Raw genomic sequence first — 19,151 nt, forward strand, 5'->3', positions numbered from 1 at the left:
GCCGTGGCACGATCTCAGCTCACTGCAACCTTTACCTCCTGAGTTCAAGTGAATCTCCTGCCTCAGCCTCCCAAGTAGCTGAGATTACAGGCACATGCCACCATGCCCAGCTAATTTTTGTATTTTTAGTAGAGATGGGGTTTCACCATGTTGGCCAGGCTGGAACTCCTGACTTCAGATGATCCGCCCATCTCGGCCTCCCAAAGTGCTGAGATTACAGAAGTGAGCCACCACACCCAGCCTATACAATATTTTAAATGATTTTGTGCATAAAACAAAGTTTTGACTGCGTTTTCACTGTGACCCATCACACGAGGTGTACTGGTCTGTTTGCACACTGCAATAAAGACATACCCAAGACTGGATAATTTATAAAGGAAAGAGGTTTAATGGGCTCACAGTTCTGCATGGCTGGGTGAAGCAGGAAATATAAGAAAAACAAGTAAAGGGAAAACAAGTCCTTCTCTGACCAGGCTGACTCACTCCAAAGTCCAGCTGGAGCTATGATTACATTATCTGCAGTGCCAGGCAGGGGCCCTGAAGAAATGGATTCCAAGAGCAGGGACAAGAAAAGCAAGTTCTTATCAGTCTCCCCGTGAAATTCTCTCCCCACGCTATGCTCTTATAACTACTTTAGTAACTATTTCTGCAAGTTTGCAAGGATTTTGTAAGTTCCTATTTTCCCATTTGTGCAGGATGGCAAAGGTCACAAGACATGCCTAAGTTGCAAAACCTGTCACGGTTTGATTAACTGCCTTTGTTCTGCTTCTGTAAGCTCAGTTTCCCCATTCCACAAGTTTCACACCACTGGCTAGCCACCCGCCTTCAGTTGCAAGAATAAAAGTCAAGCCCTGTCTTTGTTTGTAGCTCAGCCTCTGGATATTAATCTGCTGGGCCAGTGGTCACCTAAATAAAATACTCCTGTTCCACCCATCTGGTCTCTCTGGTCTCCTGATTTCCACAACATGGGGAGACCTCAGGACACTTACAATCATGGCAGATGGGGAAGCAGGCACCTTCACAAGGTGGCAGGAGAGACAGGAAGCAAAGGGGGAAAAACCCCTTATAAAATCATTAGATCTTGTGAGAACTCACTATCATGAGAACAGCATGGGGGAAACTGCTCCCATGATCCAATCACCTCCCTCCCTCAAAACATGGGGATTACAGGTACCTTCCTCTACATGTGGGGATTACAATTAAGATGAGATTTGGGTGGGGACACAGAACCAAACCTTATCAAGAGGTCAGGTGTGGAATATTCAACTTATGCATCATGTCAGCGCTCAAAAGGTTTCAGATTGTGGAGCATTTCAGATTTTGGATTTTAGAATTAGGGGTGCTCAACCTGTATCATCCTCTAATGGTAAAACAGTTACTTATATTTTTCATTTAATAACTTGATGAAAGCATGGACTTGTGCCACATTAGCTGCTGAGTTCTTTTGGCATAACCTATCAGGTCTTGATGGCTCTCTAAGCTATCTGGAATGACAAAGTTCTTCACCTTGTAAATGTCCTGCCCTAGATCTTCTCTTCCATACCGTGACTCCCAAGTTTTAAGGACACATGGGTGAGAGAATGAGACTATTCCATACTTACTTATTTGGTCTATCACAGTTTACACATTTAACAGTTTCAATTGCATTCCAAAACTATACTAGTAATATAATTTCTAAATATGGTTTCAGTTGCTATTCTCAAATTGGTCCTCTCTGCTTTCTGGTGGATAATTATGAACTCTTAAAGAAGTTTCTTTAGGACCATCAGATACCTTATTGTTTCTCTTTGTTCTCTTCCTACATCCAGAGAGAGAAACCATGCCAATTTTGTGGCTTTTAGAGCTTCATCCCATCCACATATATACTTTGTGGTACAAGGAAACATGTCACCTCTTTTCATTGTAAATATTGCCCATGGGTTTTTGAAATGATGTCTAGTTTCTCTCTCAATATTTATGTATTTGAAAAATCATGCTGTCACTACAGTCCAATGTTTCCAGAATCTTTTCACAAACATACATTTAAATAACTCTGGACTATCTCATTTCGATATGTACAATTATGAGGATAACCCTTTTAATATGGAATTTCCTAAATGGGACACTAGTGAACAAACCACAAAAAATCTTGAGACTTGGAAGGAATACACATTAATGTTGTTAAAAAACTCTAGAAACTTGAACATTCAATATAATTTATGAAGGAAATCTCAAAATGAATTTGCGCCTTTTGCAAATAAGGAAATTACTGTGAACAACCAGGGAGCATACCTTTTAGGAATGGGGCTGAAGCCACTTTGTTCATTATCTCTTGGGTAGTTTTGGATTCAGGTGCAAATGCAATAACATAATTAGTATCATTAAAATTATCTACACGTCCCAGATCCATTGAAGGCATTTGAGGAGAGTCATGAACTTGATGTAAATTGGAGAAAAATAGGTACAGAAACAGTACCAGAAGAAATGAAAAGAGCCATTCCTATATAGCAATAAGAGAAAAAGGAAGCAAACTGGTAGATGTTATACCACAGATAAATCATCCACAAACAATTTGAAACACTTAATTCTGTTATTCGGCTTGCATTCCATTTGTTCTTTCTCCTAGTTTTTAAATATCCTGATTTTCTTTTGCCCATTAATCTGCATATTTTAAAATATGCACATTGTGTACCAAGACAGAATTGTAACATCAATTCCAATTATAATTGGGAATCTAAGTTTACCACACTTTAGTGCAAGTGATAAAGGCTGGATTACTTTATGAATGGCCCAACAGTTTAGTCATGTTAAAACTTTAGTGACAGTGATAAATAAATAGTAGGAGACATGGAATAGGTAACCAGCTTCCGTCAACAGGAGCAAGATCATATTTTTACCTTCTGTTGCTGGTATGTGGAAGAAGATAGTCCCAAAACGTTGTCCCCCCAAAAAATGTAAAAGTCTTTGTCATTGTGACCACATTCGGGAATTGGAAATACAGCAGAATGCAATTGAAACCCAGTGATAAGAAACTAGTTAATTATTTAGTTATAATTCTACACATATGTCATTTTTAAAAGAGCTATATGTCATCTTCATCATATGATCCTTTTTCAGCTATGTGTGTTGGTCTATATCTATATCTATTTCTATCTTAATAGAAAAATAAATATAATGTTTATATAAAAAAGAGGTAAAAGTTTAAAGGTAAAACACCTATATAGGGTGGGATCTCAAGTTTTACATTTATATAATCTTTTCCCTATGCAGGAATTGCTGTATACTTTATTCCCTGCCAATTCAAGCATTCAATACAGGAACACACACGTATTGACACATGCATGAACACATACACACACACACTAGTTCATAAGATCAGATGTTAATATAACGTTTGAACTATGAGTATTCTATGAGTGATTTTATTATATTTTTCTGAGTTTACTAAATTTTTTGCACAAAGCACATCCAGTCATTCTTACGATCAGAAGAAAATAAGTACTATTTTAATAGAAGTAAAATTTCACAGTACCATTTTCCCATTTATTTACATGATCATTATTTCTTTCAAACTGACATTGTCTGTGTCTATAGCGACATTGTAGAGAAGTGCTACAATTTGCCTTTTGATTGTTTCTTAAATTTTGGATTCCCTGCCTCTTTTTCACTCTGGCCCTGAACTTCTCTCTATACCAATGCGTTCATGAGATTCAAATGAGCTCAGAGGTTAAGAATTGTTATCTCTGCAGTATAAAGATATGGCTTTATTTTTCAAGGAGTTTCTGAATATGAATTTTTAAAAAAATGCCTCTGGTAAGACATAAAACAATAATACATATTGTAATTTGAAAAATAAATTTTACTTGAACAAATAGCAAAGCCCAGAATTTGAAAAAAAAAATCTAGTTTGTTAATTAGACTACACATATGTGCAATATTAAATAATGAAAAAAAGTGTTTATGTTGTCTGATAAAATACTTTTTCATCCTCTAAATATGAGAACACATAGACTCTGAACCATACCAACAAGGTCTGTCTTTTCATCCTCCATTTTTTAAGACAGTTCTTGCATAGAAGAGCCCATGTTTGCTGACCCACACTCATGCATCTCTTGCTCATTTTGACCTGTTTCCTTTAAAAAGATGAAAAAAATGAAGTAAATGTGAAGTTCTAAAGTAGAAAACATTGTGCAATCAAACATAAAAGAAACATTGTAACAGCTGTTTCTAGTTGCATTCCTGGAGAAGAAGAAAGTCAAAAGGCTAAAATAAAAACATATGAGGCAATGTTTAAACCCAATATTGAAAGAAATAAGAATTAAAACAACTATCAGATATCATTTCTCCATCATTGGATTGAGAAAATCAGAAGAGTGACTAGTGTCAATCGCTGCTAGCTCCTCAGCTGTGGGTGTTGTTAAATTGTCTAATGGGGAGAAAGGAACTTTCTGCTCTGTTGTTGGGGGTACAAACTTACCCAGTCACGTGGGTAATTCATTACTAATTCATTACTACTTAGCAGTATCCTACCATCAATCAGTTCTGCTCCTAGATATGTAGCTCAAGGAGATTCTCATATGGGTTCATGAGGGGACCAGTGCAACAATGTTCTTTATAATGTAGATTATTGTGGCATGGTGTTATAAAACAAATTTTTATGGATACAGCCCTAAGATTACTATGTAGGATTCAGGAGCACTGGATTGGCATACACCCATCCACTTGAAGAGATCTTAAAAATATAGCTCCAGTTCAAAGGAAGAAAGAAAGAGAAAAGGTTGAGTATTAGGTCACAATATCATTGGTATCAATTCACATTACATGTGATACATATTTTCCAAAAATATTCAGGAACTAAATAATCATCATCCCTAATACAATAAAAAGGTTATCTTTGGAAGTGGGAAGGAAGAATGGAGGTTAGGTGAAAAGTGGGAATTGGAAATTAAAGAAAATAAGTAACCAAAACAAGATAGGAGCTTTGTTTGAATCAATTATTTTGTGTGAGCCGGGCGCGGTGGCTCAAGCCTGTAATCCCAGCACTTTGGGAGGCCGAGGCGGGCGGATCACGAGGTCAGGAGATCGAGACCATCCTGGCTAACACGGTGAAACCCCGTCTCTACTAAAAATACAAAAAACTAGCCGGGCGCGGTGGCGGGTGCCTGTAGTCCCAGCTACTCGGAGGCTGAGGCGGGAGAATGGCGGGAACTCGGGAGGCGGAGCTTGCAGTGAGCCGAGATCGTGCCACTGCACTCCAGCCCGGGCGACAGAGCGAGACTCCGTCTCAAAAAAAAAAAAAAAAAAAAAAAAAAAAAATTTATTTTGTGTGCCACAAACTTAAGAGATAACTTTTACCCAGGACATCATATCCAGTTATAAAGAGAAAATTACAGCCTGCACACAGTGGCTCATGCCTGTTAGAGACCAGCCTGGGCAGCAAAGTGAGACCCCATCTCTATTTTTTAAAAAATCAAAAAATTAGCTGGGCATGGTGCCTGTAGTCACAGCTACAAGCTACTTGGGAGGCCGAGGCAGAGGATTGCTTGAGCCCAACAAGATTGAGGCTGCAGTGAACGATGATCATGCTACTGTACTACAGCCTGGGTGACAGAGAGAGACCCCATCTCAAAAACAAACAGAAAAAACTATAACACATACTAGAAGGCAAAATATATATATATATATATGGAGGGCAAGTATCAGAATCAAATTCAGATATGGCAGAAATGGTGCAATTATTAGACTAGGAATTTGAAACAACTATGATCAAAACACTAAGGGCTTCAACGGATAAAGTAGATGACATGTAAAATGGGGCGGGGAGTGGGGGGAAGCCCACACCTGTTTTTCTGCATAAAACCCTTCTGATAACAAAAGCGTGGGTTTTTCCCACCAAGAAATTCTCCAGTTCTCTGTGGACACCAACTGGGTGTCCTAAAATTCAATTGATTTCAATTCTGACACTATCCACTTGGAGTTACAGCAGATCCCACAGATTAAGGACTCAGTCCCAAAAGACGGCCCCCCACTTCAGATGCCAGTTACAAGCCTGGGTCTTTTGTACTTCTGACTAACTGGCTACATATTAGGGGTTCCCACATCCACTCCTTGGATTTGATAATTTGCTAGAGTGGTTCACAGAACTCAGAAAAACAGTCTACTTGCTATTATCAGTATATTACAAAGGATAAAGCTCAGGAACAGCCAAATAGAAAATATGCATAGGACAGGGTATGTAGGACGGGACGCTGAGCTTCCAGTAACTCTCTGGGTGCACCACCTTCCCAGCACCTTGAGATGTCCACCAACCCAGAAGTTCCCCAAACTCCTTCAGTTAGGGTTTTTATGGAGACTTCATTACATGAGCATGATTAATAAAATCATTGGCCATTGGAGATTAACTCGAACTCCATCTCCTCTCCTCTCCCTGGACATCTGGGGATGGGGCTGAAACTTTCTAATTACATGGGTGATTCCCTGGCAACCAGTCCCATCCTGAAGCAATCTAGGTTATTTCTGCCATCAGATATCTCATGAACACGAAGATACTCATTTCACTTCAGAGATTCCTGGTCTTAGAAGCTCTGTGTCAGGAACAGGGACCAAATACTATAACAAATGCTATTCCCATCACCCCCATGACTCCAGAAATTACAAGGGTTCTAGAAGCTTTTTGCCAAAACTAGAGGGCAGAGACAAAATACATACTTCTTATAATGTGGCAACATGCAAGAACAGATGGGCAAGGTAAGAAGGGAGATAAAACTTCTAAGACAGAACCAAAAATAAATGCCCAATATTAAAAAAATACTATCAGAAATGAAGAATGCTTTTGATCTTTGATGAGTTTATTAGTAGACTACACACAGCTGAGAAAAGAATCCAAAACTGAAAAGAAAACAAAACAAAACAAAAGACTGAAAAACAAAACAGAGCAGAATATTTAAGAACTGTGGGACAATTAAAAATGTGTAACATATGCCTAATGGGAATATCCAAAAGAAAGAAAGGAACAGAAGAAATATTTTAAACAGTAATGACTGAGAATTTCCCCAGATTATGGCTAGACACCCAACCATAGATTCAGGAAGGTCAGAGAACACCAAGCGGAATATTTGCTCAAACAACTTCACCAAGGAATATCATTTTCAAACTACAGAAAATCAAAGATAAAGAATAAAAATATTAAAGAAGCCAGAGGAAGAAAACATCATTTCTATAGGGGAGCAAAAATAAGAATTTTATCTCACTTTTCTTCAGAAATCATGGAAACAAGAAGAGAATAAGGTATTTAATGTGTTGAGAGAAAAAATCCCCACCAACTTAGCATTCTACCCTTAGTAGAATGTACTCTGTGATATTATCCTCAAAAAGCTAAAGAGAAGTACTTTCTCAGCCAAACAAATAATGAGAGAATTTGTTGCCAGTAAACATGCCTTGAAAAAATATGAGAAGAAGTTGTTTCAAAAGAAATAAAATTATATGTCACAAATTTATATATAAGGCTGGGCACAGTGGCTCATGCCTGCAATTACAGCACTTTGGGAGGCTGAGGTGAGAGAATGGCTTGAGCCCAGAAGTTCAAGACCAGCCTAGGCAAAGTAGGGAGATCCTGTCCCTACAAAAACAAAATTATTTAAATTAGTGAGGCATGATGGCTTATGCCTGAGGCCCTAGCTACTCAGGAGACTGAGGTAGAAAGGATCACTTGGGCCTCAGAGGTTGAGGCTGCAGTGAGCTGTGATGGCGAAACTGCACTCCAGCCTGGGCAACTGTCTCAAAAAAAAAAAAAAAAAAAAAAAAATCGGCTCTACATAAAGAAAGAAAAAGCATCAGAGAAAGAAATAATAAGTGAACGTACAATAAAAACTTTTTCTTATTTTTAATTGATCTGAAACATAATAGGATATAATAGCAATGTATTCAATTGTGTATACTTATGTGCATACATGTATATAAATGGCACATATATAATATATGTATTACATTAATATATAATGTTCATGTATACTTATTTATAAGTGAAATGAACGACAGTAATGGTATGAGAGACAGGAGGGAGGAATTGGGGTTATTTTATTACTATAAGATACACTAACGGTGAAGTGGTATAGTGATATTTGAAAGTTGACTTGGATTAATTGTAAATATATATTGCAAACTCTAAGGCAACCATGAAAGAAAGTAAAAACAAATAGCAAAATTAAATGACATTCTAAGAAAGAAGGAAAAATGAAATTATATTAAATACTCAATTAAAACCACACAAGGCAGAAAAATTGTAGCCCAAAAATAGAATTGAAGAAGAGAACAAGAGCAATAAATAGAAAATGGTAACAAATTTGGTAGATACTAATCCAATATGTCAATAATCACTTTGATCATCAATGGTTTAAATGCACCAATTGAAAGATAGAGATTGTCAGAGTAGATGACAAAAAAGATGTAATTACATGTTGTCTACACGAAACCAACTTTAAATAGAAAAACACATATAGATTAAAAATAGATGCATAAATATAGATGGACCATGCTAACACTAATCAGAAGAAAGCTGGAATAACTATATTAATTTCATATGGAGCAGACTTCTGAAACAGAACAGACTTTTCATTCAAAAGAAGGAAAATTATCAGGGATAAAGAGAGAAGTTACATAAAGATAAAGCGGTCAATTTTCCAAGAAGTCATAGCAATCTTTAACATGTGTATGCTAACAACAGTGTCAAAATACTGAGAGAACTGCAAAGAGAAATAGATGAATCCACTTTTATAGTTGGAGACTTCAGCACCTGTCTTGGCAGAAATAGGCAGATCCAGCAGGTAGAAAACAAAATCAGAGTTGAACTCAACAATATAATCAACCAACTGGATAAAATGAACATTTCTACACATTATTTCACCCAGCAATAGCAGAAAATACATTCTTCTCATGCTCACATGGAATGTTCACCAATATAAACCAAATTTGGGCCATAAAACACATCTTAGAAAATTTAAAAGAATAGAAATCATACAGTGCGTGCTCTCAGGCCATGGTAGAATGACACCAGAAAGCAGTAATAGAAAGATAGATGGAAAATCCCCAAATACATGGAGGTTAAACAGCACAATTCTAAATAACATAAAAGTCAAAGAAAAAAATCTAATGACAAATTAAAACTTATTTTGAACTAAATAACAATGAAAATGCTTATCAAAATTTGTGGCATATAGTGAAAGCTTTATGTAGAGAGAAATTCACAGCATCCAATGCATACATTAGTAAAGAAGAAAGATCTAAAGTAAACAATCTAAGCTTACACCTTAGGAAATTAGAAAAAGAAAAGCAAATTAAATCCAAAGAAAGCAAAATAAAAGAAATAGTAAAAATTATGATAGAAATCAATGAAATTGGAAACAGGAAATCAATAGAGAAAAATCAGTAAAACCAAAAGCTGGTTCTCTGAGATCAATAAAATCAATAGGCCTCTATCAACGCTAACTAGGAAAAAAGAGGGAGAGAACACAAGTTGCTAATATTAGAAATGAAAGAGGGGGCATCACTACAGATCTCATGGACATTAAGGGACAATCAAGGAATATTATGAACAACCCTATGCTCATAAATTTGATAGCCTAGGTGAAACGAATCTGTTCCTTCAAAGAGACAATCTGTTGAAACTCACACAAGAATAAACAGACAATCTGAATTAGCCTATATCTGTAAAAGAAACTAATTTAATAATCAATAATCTTCAAAACAGAAAGCATCACTGGTGGTTCCCCAGTGAATGGGTTCACTGGGAAATTCTATCAGACTGTTAAGGACGAAATTGTATCAACACTCTACAATCTCTTTCAGATGCTAGAAGCAGAAAATGGAATAAAATTCTGAATCTTTGTTCTGTATCTTTTAACTCCTCGTCCTTCATCCCCTGGGATATTTACAAAGCCTACTTCATAAGGTGAAGCCTAATTAGATAGGATATACTGTGTAAGAGATAATGAGCAGAAGGAACTCGAGTAGAGTGATGGTGGTAATAACTATTTTGGAATAGTTGAATATGTGGTGATGAAGAGGCACAGAAATAAAATCCAGACCTATGTCACTTGGTCAGTGGAGATTTTCCTATGAAATATTCCAAGAGGTAGGGAGACTTGGAACTCATAGTTTTAACTAGTGTTCAGTGGTGTGAAAATGCATTTTGGGGGGACAGTATGGGCATAAAAATGTAATTATTGTAGAAATGACTATTGAGTCAAGGAACAGTTTTCGTGTTATTATAGACAAACCTTATGCTTGCAAAGTGGATAGCCCACTTTTACTGTTGGTAGAAAAGAGCACCCAAATTAATCTTCACATCTATGATGGCTATAACCTGCCTACACATATGTGGATAGGCGGGAGGTGGAGTGAGGGATAATGAATCAGCTGAATAGAGATAAACAAAAGCACATAAAATTGTCCTTGAAAGTACTTAAACAGATACCTCATTCTACTACTGTATTATTTAAATCAATATAGGGATAATTATTTGTAGGCACCAATGTTGCTCTGCTATTTTCAATGAGAGACAATCACCCATGCCTGCCTGCTTATGGGCTCAGCCTTGGCCTGGAGGGTAATCCACATAAGGGCCTAGGCTTACAAGAGAGAAAGAGAGAGAGAGAGAGAGGGTGACCTTCAGGCTTGCACACAGATCCACCAGTCAGCCAGACTCTCACTTTCTAAAACATGGACCAAGGCTTTAGTAAGTCTTTATAGAATTGTTTTCAGAGAACAAACAAAGAATTCAGGACATGTCTGTCCAAAAGTCATTAACTGACCTACTACAACATCATGAAGGTAACTTATTTCAGATATGACAATTTCAGTCTGGTAGTGCGGGTATAATGTAATTATTTATACTCTTTCATGTTAGCACAGCTCAAAAACTATAGTCACCCATTTCTATTTGTGGGTTCTGCACTTGTGGATTCGACCAACTGCCGGTAGATAATGCCCAGAAAAAAGGATGGCTGGGTTTGTACTGAACATGTAGATGCTTTTTTTTTTCCTTGACATTATTCCTGTAACAATAAAGTATAACAATTATTTACATGGAATTTACATTGCATTAGGTATTGTAAGTAAGCTAGAGATGATTTAAAGTACACAGGACAATATATGTAGGTTAAATGCAAATGTGACACCATTTTACATAATGGTGCCGTATATAAGGCAGAATAACAAAAATGGTCTGAAAGTTGTAGATCTTTAATGACCAAGATAACTGATAAAGAAAATGTAAGACCTAATCTTAGCTAACAAACCCAATATTCTAGGATGGGAAACTCACCCAGGAAATGATTCAAAGGTAGTAGTTCAAGCCTTGGTACAGTGAAGCACAAGGCCAGTTGACTAATAAGTCCTGTGTTTTCACGTCAATACCATTGTGTTGGACATTCCTTTTATCCTCTTTTGGCGCCATATTGAACAGGAATGGCAATCATAAGATTGCATTGCCCGTTCAATGGTTTTATGGATGAGGGTGCTCCTGGATCCCAGGTTCATGGTTCATCCTGCCATATTCATGGCAGGAGCAAAGCCATGAATATGCTGACCCCTTCTAGTATTCAAGAGACAGCTCAAGTGGGAAGATGATTTATTCAAGTCAGCCGCAAAGGAGGTAGTACCAGAGATGAAGCCTATCCATGGTCTATTGCAGGGAATATTGTGCTGCCATTGAAGTCTGAAGGGCAAGGTGTATTAGTCTGTTCTCACACTGCTAATAAAGACATGCCTGAGGCTGGGCACGGTGGCTCACGCCTGTAATCCCAGTACTTTGGGAGGCTGAGGCAGGTGAATCACAAGGTCAGGAGTTTGAGACCAGCCTGGCCAACATGGTGAAACCCTATCTCTACTAAAAATACAAAAAATTAGCTGGGTGTGGTGGCGGGTGCCTGTAATCCCAGCTACTTGGGAGGCTGAGGCAGGAGAACCACTTGAACCCAGGAGGCAGAGGTTGCAGTGAGCTGAGATCGCGCCACTGCACTCCAGCCTAGGCGACAGTGTGAGACTCTGTCTAAAAGAAAAAGAAAGAAAAAAAAAAAAAGACATACCTGAGACTGGGTAATTCATAAAGGAAAGGGTTTAATTAACTCACAGTTCTACATGACTGGGGAGGTCACACAATCAGGGCTGCAGGCAAATAAGGAGCAAAGTCACGTCTTATATGGCACCAGGCAAGAGAGCTTGGGTAGGGGAACTCCCCTTTATAAAACCATCAGATCTTGTGAGACTTGAATACTATCATGAGAACAGCCTGGGAAAGACCTGCCCTCATGATTCAATTACCTCCCCCTGGGTCCCTCCCATGACAGATAGGGATTATGGGGGCTATAATTCAAGATGATATTGGAGTGGGGACAGAGCCAAACCATATCACAAGGCATAGTTGAAGAGGAATGTGATAGGCAGAATAATGGTTGCATTTTAATCCTGGAATTTGTGAATATGTTACAATATATGACAAAGGGGAATTAAGGCAGTAGATGGAATTGAGGTTGCAATCAGCTTACTTTGAAACAGGGAGATCATCCTGGATTATCTGGGTAGACCCAGTGTAATCACCAGGGTCCTAAAACGTAAAACAGGAGGCACACGAGGAGATCAGAGTGAGGCAGTGGAAGAAGGGTTTGATCTGCTGCTACTGGCTTTGAAGATGGAGGAGGAAGACCATGAACCAAAGAATGCAAGAAACCTCTAAAAGTTACACAGGGTAAGAAAACAGATTCTCCCCTAGCCTCCAGAAAGTGACACAGCCTAGCCAACCCCTTGATGTTAGCCCAGTGAGACTCACCTCACACTTCTAACCTCCAGAGCTGTAAGATGATAACTCTGTTTTGTTCTAAACCATTAAGGTTGTGGTCTTTTTTTTTTTTTTTTTCACAGCAGCAATAGAAAGTTAATATGGGGACAGGTTTGGGGAAAGGAGTCCGAGAGCCTGAGGCCTGAGAACAAGACGGGAAGACATTGTCGGACATTCCTTTTATGACGCTCCTCATCAGCATAACAAAGGAGGGCATGGACTTATGGTTAAAAACTGTCCAAAAGTGACCAAAGAGATTCACCAGTGATGCAGATGAGTTCCTGATAATCATGCCATCAGAGCAGGCTGTAATAGCCTGGAAATCCTGACTGAAACCAAACTGCTACATTTCCAATTAAGAAATCAATGCTGTGAAAAATCTCAGTATCTGAAAGGGTTAAATATGATACCCATGTGACTACTCTTCTTTCTTTCTGTGAATTAATGTGTGTGCCAGAAAATATTTGCGAATAAAAAAACAATTACATAATCCCATTGTCATGAACGTGGTTATTTGTCTCTGAGCGTTAAGACTGATTTTTTTCCCCCACTGAACATCTTGGTGTAAATATCAGAGAAAAAATACACCACCCACCATAATAATATAAAACATCTAATTAGCTTAAATTGTTCTCAATAGGAAATTGTATAATTTGGAAATAATAAATTGGTTATAAAAAGCCAATCATTTCCCAGTCAGATAAAATTCTTGTTATTCACAGAACAAATTTTTCTAATTTGTTGCACTAGGCAACAAATTAGATCAAAATTTTAAAAAACTCTAATAAATAAGATCAGTGAAAATCTTTCTGTAAGTTTTCTTGATGAAAATATTCTCAAGCCATTTAAAAACAATTCAAAATTCAGAAAATTGTGCATCCTGCAATGCTTACAATTCCTCTGGCAGTAAAATTAAAAACAAAGAAGAGTAAGTAATTCCAATAACTTTGGAAATAGTTCATACTTATAAAGAAACATCATAACGTTATATTTATTTTTATTTTTTCAATAGCCTATTAGATAATGTACGCTATTTGTCCAAACATGCTTTAGTTATGGGGTAAAAATACAAATTCTTAGTTCTTCAATTGGTTATTTAGTCACATAAAATAAAACAGATGATTTGAAAAGTCAAAATGACTCGTTAATAACTTACTACATTTAATGGTTTCTACCTAAATGTCTGGCATTCCTATTTATAGTCTTACATTATATTTCTATATGCAAAATAACCACAATTTTAGAGGTTAACTTACTCTCAGGAAAGCTGGAGGAAAAATCTAGAAACACAGTTCATCCACGGGTCTCTGCATGTTCTGGAGAAGAATTCACATTCCTTTTGGGTCACTACTACATCATGCTTTTAATTTCACGTTCATTGTGAACAGTTTCTGTTTTATACTGATTTCCAAGGAGAATCTGGTCTCAGTTCAGCCAGGCTGCCAAAATATCTTCTGCTCACATGGTGATTTCTTTGCTGTTTTCCATTTCTTTGTTTCCTGCTAGTTCCTCAGCAGGGAGTTTGTCGTTGCAGATGGTTGGCTGGACATATCAAAACATCAGGAACTATCAAACCAAGAAGAATCTAGCCTTTCTCAATCGGTCTTTTCATACAAGGCCCTAATGGGAGAATTGACCCCAACACAATGATTTAAACAAAGATAAGTGAGAACCCAATCCAGAGAAGAGTAGAGCAGAGCAAAGTGGAAAATACATACATACATACATATGTTTATATGTATAAAGCAATAAAGCAATGTAATTTTTTTCAGGGTAATAAAGGAAACTGAGTTTTCATCTGCACCTCAGTTTCATTGTGTGCATATTAATTATAGCATCTTTCATGGTACTGAAGCGAGGAGAATCTTTAAAGAAATCTCACATAACAATTATCTGTGCTCCCAAAGCCTCCAGGTTTGTCACTTCTGCAACAGTTCCCATGAAACAAACTACTTTCTCCACCAGTAACTACTGAATTTTAGTATGTCCTGCCTTCCAGTATTGTTAGAGAAACATTTTTAACTGGTAATAGATGCCACTCGTCTATTTTTGAGCATCTTGTGTAAGTAGAAGAAAAGACTGTTCCAAAATTCTTAAAATTCATGGAGTTTATCTTTGGCTGAAGAGGATGGGGTAAAGGACCACTATCTTTCTGCTTACAGCCGGTAAGTCTGTTAAATTCTTCTGTACTGTAATTTCTTCCCAAACACACAGCTGAAAGGGAAACAATAAATGCATGCAATTCTTAAATCAGCCTCTTATCTGTGTCCCATGGACCATGATAACCAAATGAAATCTTCCTCACCCATTTCCCATTCTCTCAGTATTGATGCAATTATATTTATCCTTTTTCTAATTATATGGGATCCAGAATTTGCTCAGCAAGCAGTCTGTGGAAGTAGGCTGAACTCCTGAATCCATGAGACTGTCAAACTTTAAAAAAAAAAAGACTTCTGATTGTTTCCGTATGTCTACAGAAAAGGTTGGATGGTTGTATTTTCTGCAGAAAATACAAAATTATCACATTTAATAACATCGCCAACATTTTGTGCACAGAGAATATAATTTAGGAATTTTTTTTTTTTTTTTCCAGTAACTTGTTTCCTAGAAGAACTTTGTACCTAGGTTAGAGCTTATGAGTTCTGGCCCTAGTGGACTTTGACTTTCGGTTCTAAATTCTGTTTTCAATATATTTCCTTCAATGTACCACACTGTAATCTCTGTGGCACTATAACAGAACAAGCTCCCTTTCATTGATCTTCTTTTTAATATTTTCTAGATTAAATAATATTTATTTACTTTTTTTTTTTGGAAACGGAGTCTCCCTCTGTCGCCTAGGCTGGAGTGCAGTGGCGCGATCTCGGCTCAATGGAACCTCCGCCTCCCGGGTTCAGGCGATTCTCCTGCCTCAGCCTCCACAGTAACTGGGACTACAGGTGCCCTCCACCACAGCTAGCTAATTTTTGTGTATTTTTAGTAGAGACGGGTTTTCACCATTTTGGTCAAGCTGGTCTGGAACTCCTGACCTCAAATGATCTGCCTGCTTTGGCCCCACATAGTGCTGGGATTACAGGCGTGAGCCACTGCGCCCGACCTATTTACTCTTCTAAAGAAGCTTTAGAATCAGTTTACCAATTCAAAAATAATCCATGGAAGTTCAAAAATGAAATGGCACTGATTTTATACCGTAATGTATACTTTTTTTAGCAACTACATAGAGCATTTATTGTGTCTAAGACATACTTAAATATTAAAACATTTAATCCACATAATAATCCCAAGAGGTAGGCATTATTCTAATCACCCCATTTTACTAATCAGAAAGGTGAGGCCCAGGGAGTTATGTAACTTGACCAAATTCACACAGATGGTGAGTAGCGGAAACCAAGTTAAAACTCAGACCATCTGTAGAGTCTATGAGCTCGAATTACAAATGCTATGCTGTCTCATTTGCATATGTCTCTGTTTATTCCATTATTCTTACTTTATGTGCACATATTTTACAATTTTCCTGGCCTTTTGTTTCATTTATTTTGCAGCAGTATTCTCCAGTGCCAGAAACCTTACAAATTTCATGTGATGTATTTTGCACCACACTAAAACATTCTTCTTGGAATCCTTGCTGGCTATTTGTAAGGAGGACTTGTCATCCCACGACCTGTGTGTAGCCCTTCTCAACACTGTGCAAAAACAGAAAACTTGGTCTGTAAAGAGAGAAGGATGAAGGGGTCCAGCTGCCTGATAAAGAAAGACTGAGAATGTCTGCTTGTTTCCCAGGGGCTTTTATCTTCTTGCTTTCAATTCTTTCTCAGATCCGGCTGCACTGACTGCATGTGAGTTTTATCAGATATCCTCCAAACATTTCTCTTTGTTCTCTCTCTCTCTCTCTTTATTTTTTGGTGGCGTGATCTCCACCTCCCAGGTTGACGCCATTCTCTTGCCTCAGCCTCCCAACTAGCTGGGACTACAAGTGCCCGCCACCACGCCTGGCTAATTTTTTGTATTTTTAGTGGAGAAGGGATTTCACCATGTTAGCTAGGATGGTCTGGATCTCCTTACCTCGTGATCCACCCACCTCGGCCTCCAAAGTGCTGGGATTACAAGCGTGAGCCACTGCACCTGGCCCTCTTTGTTTCTTAAAAATGTAATAAATTCTATTTGGTCTTGTTTTGTGCTTTTATTTTTGCCTTGAAGTATCCTTTGTGTGATATATTCCTGCCCTCCACTTTTATTTGCAATTTGCATTTCTCAGATATATTTTGACAAACTTATTACATGCCTGAAGGATGCCTGTTGAAATAGTATAACTGCATTTCTCTTTTTACCTTATCTGCCAATCTTCTACTTTCCATGGGCAGGGCAGGGAAGGGGATGTAAGTCCTTAGGTTACCCAGTCCTCTTCTTTCAGTCATCTTATTTTACGGTCTCTTTAAATTATGCTTTCCTGTTATTTCCCATGTATCCATTTCTATAGTGACTGTGTTTTCTCTGTTCCTTTTTTCAGGTTCCCCTTTTCCTTTTGCCCCACCTGTCATCTACAAAGTTCTGGATCAGTATTTTGTTCTATTAGTGATTACCCTCAAATGTTAACAAACATATCAGAATCTACACTACTCTGGCAATACAAAAAATCAGCCTATATCTCTATCCATCTTTCTCCCCCATCTTCCTGCTCCTTATAGGATACAACCGTTAGCATATTTGAACTTAAAACGTTAGTTCTACTCCTTACTAACTGCAATGCAGGGCAAGTAACTTACCGTGGAGCCCCAATGATTTATGCAGGGAGCTTCAGTTTTCTCATCTGTGAGATCCAGAGGACACAATAGTATTTAAGAAGGGTTATTTTAGAATTTAGAAATTTAGGATTGGTGTGGAGGGGAGATGGTAGGGATTAAAGGAAATAACATATGTAAAGTATTGAGTGCAGTACCTTGCAATGAGGGATGACTCACCAAATGTTAGAGACTATACTCTCCATGGCTGTGTCAAAACTGGACATTATAGGTGTTTGTAAATTTTACCAGTCTGATTAATAAAAAATAATACCACTTTCGCTGGGCGTGGTGGCTCACGCCTGTAATCCCAGCACTTTGGGAGGCCGAGGCGGGTGGATCACGAGGTCAGGAAATCAAGACTGTCCTGGCTAACACGGTGAAACCCTGTCTCTACTGAAAATGCAAAAAATGAGCCGGGCGAGGTGGCGGGCGCCTGTAGTCCCAGCTACTTGGGAGGCTGAGGCAGGAGAATGGTGTGAACCCGGGAGGCGGAGCTTGCAGTGAGCCGAGATCGGGCCACTGCACTCCAGCCTGGGCGACTGAGCGAGACTCCGTCTCAAAAATAAATAAATAAATAAATAATACCACTTTGATAACTTATATTTCCTAGTGTTGTCAAGCATAGTTTAATATAATTTTTGGCCATTTGTAAATTTGTTTTACTATAACGAATCTGTCCATTTTCTCCATCTGTATTTTTGTTACTCTGTTATTCTATTATTGTTTTCTGTTTTTGTTTATGCTCTGACTGAAACTGTCTTATATTTCTCACTTTAAAAACAGGTTATTGCTTTCTCAGCCAGATATGATGATAAAGCGCTTTTGGTACTTGTAAGTTTGAGGTTTTCTGTTTTTCTTGCGAAGACACTTTAGGGTTTTTTCTTTAACCACAAGTGTAGGGATTTTCACGACAGTGTGCTCAGGTATAGTTTTCTGGGTTTTGTCCTACATGGCACTTTGTGTTCACTTGTACCAAAATACCACACAGTGGGATTTTGTAAGATAATAGCAAAATATTTATTGCTATTTCTATTTCTATTGTTGAACTATGCTAATGTGAATGCTCCTTCAACAAGGATATAAATAAAATGGTTAATAAGAAGTAACAAAAACAGAGATCACATCCAAAGAAAAATAAATATCCAGATGCCAGAAATGAAACAGGAAAACAAAGCTAAAAGGAGATTGCTATTTTAAGCCAGTAAGTTTTAGGGTGTTTTGGCAAAGGCTGATTGACAAACCAGCTAAAATATAATTCATGTGTAAGGATAAAATAGATATATCTTTATCCCAAAAAACTGAGATTTCTATTTTATGGACATATCTGAAAGAACTACTAATAAATATCCTCCAAGAAGGAAAAAAAAAACTGAATCCAGAAAGAAGTTGTTGAATGCTAGCAACTAATAAATATATTAGTGAACTAAATAAATATTGATTGTGCAAACTAATGATGATAATGACTAATGTGTGCAGGGGGCAGTATTAAACACAATGGACAACTCAAGTATCAAACAACAGTTATATGGGAGGAGAGAGCCATGATCAGAGTTAAGTTCCCT

General features: G+C 37.7%; 1 protein-coding gene across 3 annotated transcripts in view; it reads right to left on the reverse strand.

Moving 5' to 3' along the window:
- ABCA9 (ATP binding cassette subfamily A member 9) overlaps positions 1-15,624 on the reverse strand; it is a 79,192-nt gene extending 63,568 nt beyond the window's left edge. The window contains exons 1-4 of one of the 3 annotated variants that reach the window (XM_033181965.1): positions 15,117-15,620; positions 14,068-15,025; positions 4,004-4,112; positions 2,272-2,479 (exon numbers count right to left, since the gene is read on the reverse strand). In XM_033181965.1, coding sequence (XP_033037856.1) covers positions 2,272-2,479; positions 4,004-4,099 — 304 coding nt within the window. In that variant the 5' untranslated portion in view covers positions 4,100-4,112; positions 14,068-15,025; positions 15,117-15,620. Of the gene's footprint in view, positions 1-2,271; positions 2,480-4,003; positions 4,113-14,067 lie in introns of all 3 variants that reach the window. The other 2 variants (XR_004430392.1, XM_033181966.1) reach the window with 2 other exon arrangements.
- Between the last annotated feature and the right edge of the window lie 3,527 nt (positions 15,625-19,151).

The sequence above is a fragment of the Trachypithecus francoisi genome, unplaced genomic scaffold, assembly GCF_009764315.1.
Source record: "Trachypithecus francoisi isolate TF-2019V2 unplaced genomic scaffold, Tfra_2.0 Lachesis_group20, whole genome shotgun sequence".
Lineage (NCBI taxonomy): Eukaryota > Metazoa > Chordata > Mammalia > Primates > Cercopithecidae > Trachypithecus > Trachypithecus francoisi.